Genomic DNA, 10,572 nt, shown 5'->3' on the forward strand with positions numbered 1-10,572 from the left:
ATCTTTTCTCTCCATTCCTGCGCATTTTTATTCTCTGTTGCACACTGGTTCATAACTGCCTTCACCAGTTCTTCCTTGCTCTTGTTCGGTTTCCTCCTCAGGTTTTGCAGCTTTCTTTCAGTCACTGATAAGACTGGCCCAGGACTACTCAAGGTCACTGTAAAAATGCAGCAAATGATACATTTTAAGAGAGCTTCCATTATGTATAATCTGAAGTTATTTTAAAGTCTCACAAGCATTCCTCACACATTTCAGCAACTGCTAGAGAATTCACAGCCTCCCAGAAATGGTAATGGTAATTAACCCTGGGGTTTCCTTCTGCGGTGTGCTCGAGCAGGGTGCTGGTGCTTTGTTAAACGCAGCACCTCCATCTCCCTCAGGAATTAACCCTGGGGTTTCCTTCCGCGGTGTGCTCCAGCAGGGTGCTGGTGCTTTGTTAAACGCAGCACCTCCATCTCCCTCAGGAATTAACCCTGGGGTTTCCTTCGCGGTGTGCTCGAGCAGGGTGCTGGTGCTTTGTTAAACGCAGCACCTCCATCTCCCTCAGGAATTAACCCTGGGGTTTCCTTCCGCGGTGTGCTCGAGCAGGGTGCTTCTTGCTTCATGGCTAGGCTGCCTGTTTCGGGGCTTTGTTAACCCTGGGGTTCCTGGGGTTCCTGCCTGCCGCGCTATGCAGTTGGGGAAACCAGCACTGAAACACTCCCTCCATTTCCCACAGGAGTTAATACTGGAAGATATCTCCCTTCTGCGGGTTACCAAAGAAGCAAGGGAGGGTCTCCTACAACAATGCGGATTCCGCCCGGGTCCTTATGCAGCGTGCCTCTGTGCAAGCATAGTTCCCCCACCCCTCCTGGAACAGTGGCGCGGACGCGTTAGCCTGAATGGGACAGGGACCACAATGGCTCTCCCTTTAAACTTGGTCACGCGAATTGCCTATGCTCTTGCAGAAACTTTTGAAGAGATTACAGAGGCAGATTACTGCAACGTGATAGACCACATCAATGGGATATTCCATGTCTAGGCATGCAGGCATGCAGCCATACCATCCCCCCTACTCTCCCAAAACCTTTGCATTGCAATAAAAGCTGCTTACCTGGGACCTGCTCTGTTGCGTTGCAGTGCCTCTCAGGCGGGCACTGGACAGAACCCAGCAATCAATGTGATTGGTAGTAAAGTCATTTATTTCTCTCCAGCATGCTCTTATATACAATTATGGCAAGCAATCAAGCAATTGCTAATTGGTTAATAAAATACACACAGGCACAGCTGTAACTTCATAGGGTAATTATTATCCTGTACAACTTATTGATTTATTATCCTGTTTACTGCCTACTTGGCAGCTGAGAACCAACCCAAGGCCACTTAGCCTTTAACAAACCCAAACATACCCATCTGCCAAATTCACAATAGATACCACACTGCTCCTGTGATTCTTCTGCACCAAGTTCCAGGGGCTGCGACTGGCTAGCTTCCTCCTGGCTTGAGAAGAGCTCCTGACTGCATGCCTCCTCCGGGCTGGCTTCCCCCACCACAGTAGCCTCACTGTCTGCCTCCCCCTCCCCCTCCTCTACCGGCTCTGAACTGTCCATCATGGTCCTTGGATTTACAGAGGGGTCACCCCCATAAATCGCATCCAGCTCCTTGTAAAACCGGCAGGTCATGGGGGCACTGCCGGATCTGCGGTTTCCCTCGCGTGCTTTGCAATAGGCACTCTGCAGCTCCTTTACTTTTACCCTGCACTGCACCGCGTCACGCTCATGGCCCCTTTCCATCATGGCTCTCGATACCTGGGCAAAGGTATCATAATTCTTACGGCTAGAGCGCAGCTGTGCCTGCACAGATTCCTCCCCCCAAACACTGATGAGGTCCATCAGCTCGCCATTGCTCCATGCTGGGGCTCGTTTGCCACGTGGAGGCATGGTCACCTGTAAAGATTCACTGATTGCATTCCATACCTGGCTGAGCAAACAGGAAGGGGATTTTTAAAATTCCCAGGGCATTTAAAGGGCGGGTCACCTGAGGCCAGGGAAGTAGAGTCTGACCTGATGAGCAGAGTGGCTGAACAGGCATTCTGGGATACATCCTTATACCCTGGAGGCCAATCACAGCGCTGGTGTGTGGCCACACTTGATGACCAGCGCTGCAGCACCAGCGCTGGAATCCTTATTCCCCATGCCGAGAGGGGTGTTCGGCCAGCGCTGCAGCCAGGGAGTTGCAGCGCTGGAAGTGCCTTGCAGGTGTGGCCACTTACTAATTGCAGCGCTGGTGGAGGCTTTCCAGCGCTGCAAATCGCCAGTGTAGCCATACCCTCAGGAATGTCAAAGCTTGCACATGGCTGCAGGGCAGCCGAGTTCGAAACAGTGAGCAGAGTCGTCATGGTGGGCATTGTGGGGTACTGGGGGAGGCCAGTTATGGCAACATAATGAACGGCAGCGTCTACACTGACGCTTTGTCGCTTTAACTTTGCTGTAAAAAGCTCCATGTCTGTTGTCCATGTGGTTTTATGAGATGAGAGAGGCTGATCCCAGATGATCACTTTAGATCCCACTCGATGCTCAGTTACGTCTCCTTTGGCATTGAACCATGTCTTGGTTTCTTATACTTCCGCTTCCTTTCTTACTGCCACACTCCTGTGTATCTCCAAAACCTGCATCTGCAAGTCCTGTACTAGGCTTCTGACAGGGCCACTGTAGCTAGATGGACTGGAACTGGGTAATTATATCCCTCCACACACTCACTGGTCTTCCCATCCAGGCACCATTCGGGGGGAAAAGCTTGTGGATTTGCATTCCGTACCTGTGATGCACATTAGTACCGGTGGTAACGCTTCATCCCAATCGCTGCCTGTTGAATTCACCTCTTTCTTTTTTTAGCTTGGATTTGGTGGTCCTATTTATTCGCTCAACCTTTCCTGCTGCTGCTGGCTGACAGAGAATGGTAACCTTTTGATCTCCATCCAGACAGATGCACACTTCTTTGACCCCACAAATCCGCTCCCATTGTCTGAGTCAATAATGTTAGGCTTCCCATCTGCAGAACACATTGCTAATCAATTATTTCAGTTTTGTTAGGGCAGTCACATATTTAGTGTGGAAGGCCTCCTCCTCCAGGTGTGAGAAAGCATTTACATCAAGTAGCACATACTTGTTACCTGATAAGGACAACTCCCCAGTGTAGTCTATTAGAATTCATTTCCATGGACCTCTCGGTGCCTGTCTCAGAAGAGCTTTTTTTGTTAGCTGGATTGTGTCTGGCACAGATTAGGGAAGTATCAAGGTGTTCCTTCAAGTTTCTTTCCCATTGGGGCCACCACAATATTTTTGCTAATCAGTCTTTGGTCTCTGCGTCTTTGGAGTGATCATCCACAGTGGACCCAGGCACCCATAAGAGCCGATCTTTTTGCATGTTTTGTGGTGCCACCCATACTGAACCGTTCTTTAAATTAAACATGGGAGTTCTAGTTTTGACCTTATACATTCATGTTTTGGCTGCAGGCTTGCTCCCAAAGTGGTCTTAACTTCACATCCTACTGTTAAATGTTCTGTAGTCCACTCCGCTTTATCTTATTGTGATAGTTGCTGGCCTAAAGTGAAAACGGCTACAAGGATAGCTTTCAAAGCACTCTCCCATGGCCAGGGTGGTTCTGTAACTGCTGCATTTCTGGCTGCTAAATCGGCTGTCTCATTTTTGTTGCTTGTTGTTAAATAGGTTCCCTTTTGTGTGTGTGTGCGCATGAAGGTGTCTGAATTTTAACCATGTCTGTTGGCTAATGAGGAGCTTAGAGATAGTGGCAGAGTGGAAGTCAGACTGGTACAGCTTAATGGGAGTAAATTGGGGGAGGTGGGGGTTGAATAATTTCCATCCAAGAATATTAAAGGAGCTGGTACATGAAATTGCAAACCCAATAGCTAGGATTTTTAATGAATCTTTAAACTCAGGGGTCGTACTCTCTTACTGGATAATTGCTAATATAGTTCCTATTTTTAAGAAAAGTGGAAGCGGGGGAAATGATCCGGGAAACTAAGGGCCTGTTAGTTTAATGTCAATTGTATGCCCAGTCTTGGAACAAATTTTGAAAGAGAAAGTAGTTAAGGACGTAGAGATAATTGGGGGGGAAAATACATGTGGCTTTACAAAAGGTAGATCATGCCAGACCAACCTGATTTCCTTCTTGGAGAAGATGATTGACTTTAGATCTACTGCATTTCATTTGTCTCAAATCTATCTGCTCTAATTTACCTGGATTTCAGTAAGGCTTCTGATATAGTTTCACATGGAAAATTATTAGTTAAATTGGAGAAGATGGGGATTAATATGAGAAATGAAAGGTGGATAAGGAGCTGGTTAAAGGGAAGACTACAATGGTACATACTGAAAGGCGAACTGTCAGGCTGGAGTGAGGTTACTAGTGCAGGTCTTCAGGGAAAACAGTTTTGCTGACATGCAGTTTTTTGTGTGTTTTTTTTTAAGATTAGATGCCAGATGCTAGAGGGGCAAATTGGGAAGTAGCACAGGATTGTGGGAAATGCCCACCAGACAGCTGGTCTGGAGGGAGCCTCATAACCTGGAGGGTGTGACTGTGGTGCCCTAGCCAGAGGGCTGAGTCATGATATTTACATCTTCATAGACCATGCAATACTCCGAATGTGCTGCCTTCAGGGGTGGCTCAGAACTGTTTATTCACCAGACACAGTCTAAGCATACTTGGGGGAACGGATATCTCAGTGGTTTGAGCATTGGCCTGTTAAACCCAGGGTTGTGAGTTGAATCCTTGAGGTGGCCATTTAGGGATCTGGGGCAAAAATCTGTCTGGGGATTGGTCCTACTTTGAGCAGGGGGTTGGACTAGATGACCTCCTGAGGTCCCTTCTAACTCTGATATTCTATGATTCTATATCATAAAGGGTCACTCCCAGGACTTGCCCTTGAGCCTGGGTGTATCTCTTTGGATGGGTGAACTGGGCCGGGGTGCTTTTCTCTTCCTGCCTCCCAGAGTTGTCTGCTGGGCTGCTGTTGGTGGCTCCTACAGTTAACCTCACACTGAGGTGCATGGGGCTGTTCAGCCCTCTCAGAGCTATTGTTTCAGGCTGGCTGCAGACTTGGGCAGACATCTCTGATTTGGCTCCACCTGGGTCATATTTTCAAGCTTTGGTTTACACCCCCTGGGACAGACGCCTCAGCTTTCGTTACACACAGAAAGTTCCAGTGTAATACGAAGATTCCAGGAGCTGGGGCCCTCGACCAAGGCCTGTGGTGCCTATGGCTAGTTAATCCTGCCCTGCCCTGGATCGGCGCTCAGGTAACTCTGGCTTGAGGCTCGGCTGGGCAGAGAGCTATGATTGGTGCTGCCTCTCGGCTGGGAGAAGGATGTGGCTCCTTCCTGCCATCAGCTGGGTGCCCAGCTCTGCCTGCTCCATGCCTGGTGGCTGAGGGGGCTCCAGTTGCTGCTCCCTGGTAACGCTCCCAGCAGGGCCGGCTCTAGGCACCAGCGGGCCAAGCGCCCGCTTGGGGCGGCATCCTGGGGAGGGCGGCAGATGGCCCCGGTGGACCTCCCGTCCACCGGAGCCACCGACCCGCAACCGCCAAAGCGCCGCCTAGAGCCGCCCTGCCGCCAGCCCCGGCCGGGAATCAGAGGGCTCCGGGCTGCCCGCCGCGGCGGGCAGCGCAGAGCCTTTTAAATCCCAGCCGCTGCTGGGAATCAGAGCCTTCTGACTCCCAGCCGCGGCTGGGATTTAAAAGGCTCTGCGCTGCCCGCCGCGGAGGGCAGCTCAGAGCCTTCTGACTCCCGGCCGTGGCTGGGATTTAAAAGGCTCTGGGCTGCCCGCCGCGGAGGGCAGCTCAGAGCCTTCTGACTCCCAGCCGCGGCTGGGATTTAAAAGGCTCTGGGTTCCCCGCCGCAGCGGGGAGCCCAGAGCCCTTTAGACGCGCCTGCCGCCCTAAGGGCACACGGACTGCCCCCCCCAGCCCAGGGCGGCAATTCAGCGCGCTGCTTGGGGCGGCAAAAACTGTAGAGCCGGCCCTGGCTCCCAGGGCCCCTTCAGCCCTACCTCCAAATCTATGGCCATGGGTGGGTTGAAGGATTATGATTTAGATTACAGCTGTATGATTACAGTCCTCCCGCCGCCTCTCTATGGTCCAAGCGCTGTATGTTTCACTCTATGGTTCAGCTTTTACTGCGTGCCCTGCCCTGTATTTGGGTAATGCCCGCACAGCCATGCAAGTGTCTGGGAGGGAGTCTTATACCCCTGTACAGCCTTGTGTGGCTGCCTAGGCCTGAGCCCTGTGTTTGGCGTTGGGCACTTTGTGTTGGAAGTAGCTATGCAATGCTGGGGGAGGGCAGGGAAAGATGAGGGACAACTTTTGGATCAGAAGATGATACCGTAGCCCAAGAACACAGGACAAACCTCAACATTCCCCTTAGTACACTTACAACAGCACGCTGAGAGCACAATGGTTGTTAAAGCATTTTATTCCTTGAGACCCTTCCAGGCAAAAGGCGTCTTGATTCAGTAGAGATCAGTGGCACGTCTCAAAGAGCCGACTCTGCCACTCATAGCGCCCCACTCGCTGAATCTCCGGTACTGCCCTGGCCTCAGCAGGTATTGGCGGCCTCTGTAATTCGGCAATTCGTAAAGGATCCAGTACCCCTCCAGCACAGAACAAGAGAGCATCTCGGGGGAGCGGAGCTGGTCCATGACTTGCGGAGAGTCCTCGGTTAACTCTACCATGTTGCCTCTGTGATCCTCCTTCTCATAGATCTTTATCCTGTAGGTGCCCCTGTGCTGTGACAGAAAATGAGACAGGGTAATAGAGTGACCGCAGCCGGCTGGCAGCCTGTGATCCTGGGCCCTGAGTCAGCCCTGTGCACTGCTCTAGTGATGCAAATGGCGCTTAAAGCTGCCTCTGCTCCCCAGAGGACGGGAATCCTTGAATGCTGCAAAGGCAGCACATCCATCCATTTGAGTCTATGTGAGCCGTGACTCCCACCCATAGGCTACACTAAGTTCTTCTGGGGGGTGTTTTAGGCTTCAGCAGCCCCAGAAACAAGGAAACAGAAAAGTGAGTTTGTTATAAAGAGTCACAGAAAATATTGGGCCCAATTCTCCCCTCACACTGGTGTAACTGTGGGCCTCAGGGAGTTACTCCTTATTTTACACCAGTGTGAGGGGAGTGGGCTCAGTGTATCTCCAAATCCCTAGAACTTAAGGATACATTTTCCCTTCAAAGTATGTTGTTGTTCACTGTCCATATTCCTAACCACAGAACAGCTGTACCCACACCCTTAACAGGCAGTAATAGTGGAAGCTTTCCTATCCTATCCCTGCAATGTGTCCCAGCCATCCTGGAGGGATGACCACTAGGAGGAAGAAAGCAGTTCTCGTTTTCAGGCCTTGGTAGCTAAGCTGAAAATGATCAAGCAAGTGCCTTATGACGGTGGCTTGGGCAACATTGCCATTTTTTTAAAAGCAAAATCGAACTCACAGGTGGGATCATCCGGCAGGACTTAATGGAGGTGCTGAAACCCTCAGACTGCATGTCAGGATAATCCCCCCGTTTCAGAAAGAACTGCTGTCCCTGGAAGTTGGGACGTTCATAGACCATGAAGCAGCCACTTTCCACACGGACGGAGTTACAGCGGCTGAGCTGACTTTGAAAATCCGGCCGGTCGCTGCTGCACTCAACGGAGCGGCCCTGGAAGTTTCTGTCCTCAAAAAGGATGATCTAATGCAAGAAACAAATGGCAAAGTTTTCAGTAACATCCTATACAGTGTGATTGCGTCCTGGTATTCCAATTTCTCTCTATCCAGCACACTAAGCTTGAAATGTCTGGGCCTTACATTTTACTCACAGTGATGATAAATTGATATACTCCTGTGACTTCAGTGGAATTGATCCTCATTTACACAAGTGTAAGTGAAAGCAGAATTGGGCTCTGAGAGACTAATATCCAGGGACTAATAGAGGCCGTAGGTCCCCTAGCTCTGCATTCCTGATTCTCCTCTCCTACATTTATAGGCCTAGAGTAACTCCTTTGACAATAAAAGACTAACTCTGGTGTAAATGAGAGGAGAATCAGGTCCCTGGCCTCAGACTGACATAGCAAACAATCCTGTCCAGACAGGTTTCTCTTACCTTTTCCATCGTAGCTGGATTCAGGCTGCAAGCCATAGTATTCCAGCAGGGTAACTGCCTTTTTATACCTCACAACCAGTGCTAAGTGTGCACACGTTAACAAAAGTCTTTTCTCTGTTCATAGAGCCGACTCATGACTCTGGGGTCTCATTCACTCTTTTTACTAATGTCCCTAGGTTTTGTGTTGTGGGGAACAGATTTTATTCCTATTGTTACCAGTGAGCAGTTCTGGGTCCTGGATCTGTCAGCACAGCCATTTTTACATTGAAGACAACATAGTTCAGGAAAAGGGAGAAACTTCTGGCCGAGTGACAGAGGGGACTGGATGTTGATGCCATCACAATCCTTTTCTATAGCATCTCTGCAGTTACATTGTTATTAGTGATGCAGAAGTGGTACAATAAAGACAGAAGAGGGGTCAAACACCAAAATAGAAAGTAGGGAGATAAAAACAGAAATGTGTATGTCAAAAAAAAAAGTCAAAAGGGCTTAGGTAGACATCACACTTTTTTTTGCCATTCAATAGCTTTGTGGTCAGCAGTATAGACTCTGGAACATCCTCCTGCGAGACCAGCATGAGAAGAACACCTGTTCAGTACGTGTGCAGAGTCTATCCTCACCTGTAGCCACACAGCGCTGTTCTGAGTCTCCAGGTGTGGTCATTTCCAGCACACCTCATCACCCCACATCTCAAATGGTTGAGTTTGCATCATACATAGTGTGGGAGCCCAAGGCCAGGCAGTCTTCCATCAGGCTGAACGAGCCAAAAGAGTTTCTTGGGCCTTGTCTACACTACAGAGTTCTGTTAGGCCCTTTAATTAAAGCGCTTCCATGAAATCACTGTTGCATGTCCTCATTATGGTCCTTGTGTTGGCAGAGCCCATCCACATTAGCAGCTCTCGCATCGATACAGAGGAATGCACTGTGGGTAGTTATCCAATTGTGTAACTGGCCCTGGGCTTTTGGGAAGGGTTCACAATGCCTCGCTCATGGGGTAGGTACAGCATCACATGATGCAGGTTTCTCAATCCCGTCGTTCCATCGGCAGCCTACTAGATTGCCAGAAGTGTATGTGGGGCAGGATGGGGAGAGTGTGTGACAGGGACTGTGTGTGTGTGTGTGTGTGAGAGAGAGACAGAAACAGTGTGGGTGTTGGGGAGGTGTGTGAGAGATTGTGTGTGGCGGGGGGGAGTGTGTGTTTGGGGAGAATGTGTTGGCATGCTGCCGATCTAAGTTCAGACAGCAGCCTGAGCAACCAGTCCTGCGGGTGGGGGACACCTCTCCCCACACATCAGTCCCTGGCTCTGCACAACACAGCAATCTTCCTCCCCTCTCACCCCGGCAGAAGCAGCTTGCTCTTCCTGCCTGCCAATTCCACATTAATGGTTCTGTGCTTCCCTCTGAGTTCTCCCACAGCTCCTCAGCTCCCAGGAGCGGCATCTTCAGCAGCTCTGTGAGCTCTCCACGCTGAGGTATGTCAAAGCTTGCACATGACTGCAGGGCAGCCGAGTTCAAAACAGTGAGCAAAGCGGTCATGGTGGGCATTGTGGGGTACTGGGGGAGGCCAGTTATGGCAACATAACGAATGGCAGCATCTACACTGACGCTTTGTCGCTTTAACTTTGCTCCAAAAAGCTCCATGCCTCTCATCAAGTTGGTTATATTTTATCGGCAAAACGATAGAGATTTGCCACCAAAAGTAGCTTTGTGGGGTGGACACACATGCACTGTTTTGTTGGCAAAAGCTGCCTTTTGCCGACAAAGCTATATAGTGTAGACAAGGCCTTAGAGAGGGAGCAGCTCATTCCCATTCTGCTCACCAGTGTGACGGTGTCCACCGTGGACCTAGTCAGTAGCATAGTCCAGATTGGTGTTCTGCTGATGTGTTAGAGACAAGGCACTTCCCTTCAATGGCTCCAGAAGTGGGGGAGCCAGAGGACCATGCCCCCCACTTTTTAACTTTGGGGTATTTTCGGAGGACAGGAGGTGCTGTTGCTCACCAAACTGCAAGCCTCGGGGAGGTGCAGAGCGCACAGGTGGGAGCTGCGCTATGTGGCGGGGGGAGCATGTGGTAACATGTTATTCCTTGGGAAATTAGAATATAAAATATTAGTCTTGCTACAGAAATCATTTTCCAGCTATTGTGGAGTAACTTTTCTTTTATAATGGTGTCTTATGGGTACAGCATAATATTGGATTGAACCTATGTACTTAGGTCCTGTCTATATAGGGTTGTTTTTGCACTGCTGCAGTGTGTTTGACTTTAGAGGTTTTTGCTGGTACAATTAGATTGATGTAGTTGGACTGGTGCAAATTTTCCTCATCTAGATAAGCCCAGAATGTCAAGTTCTGAATTGATTTGAAGTTGGTTACCAGTTAATGCCAATGTCATATATAAAGCTTTTCCTCAATAGATCGCAAAGTGCTCCACTGTCTTTAA

General features: G+C 49.7%; 1 protein-coding gene across 1 annotated transcript; it reads right to left on the reverse strand.

Annotated features, from left to right (window-relative positions):
* Nucleotides 1-6,447: 6,447 nt before the first annotated feature.
* Nucleotides 6,448-9,445, reverse strand: LOC123378653 (gamma-crystallin B-like). Its single transcript, XM_045032718.1, has 3 exons — nucleotides 8,133-9,445; nucleotides 7,482-7,721; nucleotides 6,448-6,781 (listed from the first exon to the last, which is right to left on the reverse strand). Exons 1-3 carry the CDS (start codon nucleotides 8,166-8,168, stop codon nucleotides 6,506-6,508), a joined length of 552 nt encoding a protein of 183 aa, XP_044888653.1. The 5' UTR covers nucleotides 8,169-9,445; the 3' UTR covers nucleotides 6,448-6,505.
* Nucleotides 9,446-10,572: the final 1,127 nt, after the last annotated feature.

Source organism: Mauremys mutica, chromosome 10 (genome assembly GCF_020497125.1).
Source record: "Mauremys mutica isolate MM-2020 ecotype Southern chromosome 10, ASM2049712v1, whole genome shotgun sequence".
In the NCBI taxonomy this organism is placed as follows: domain Eukaryota; kingdom Metazoa; phylum Chordata; order Testudines; family Geoemydidae; genus Mauremys; species Mauremys mutica.

What these genes read in the sequence shown, in the direction of transcription:
- LOC123378653 (XM_045032718.1), bottom strand. Translation starts at nt 8,168, where the DNA reads ATGGCTTGCAGCCTGAATCCAGCTACGATGGAAAAG. An exon ending in ATCCAGCTACGATGGAAAAG is followed by an intron (nt 7,722 to 8,132) that starts GTAAGAGAAACC and finishes TTCTTGCATTAG; the next exon opens with ATCATCCTTTTTGAGGACAG. An exon ending in CCTGCCGGATGATCCCACCT is followed by an intron (nt 6,782 to 7,481) that starts GTGAGTTCGATT and finishes TTTCTGTCACAG; the next exon opens with CACAGGGGCACCTACAGGAT.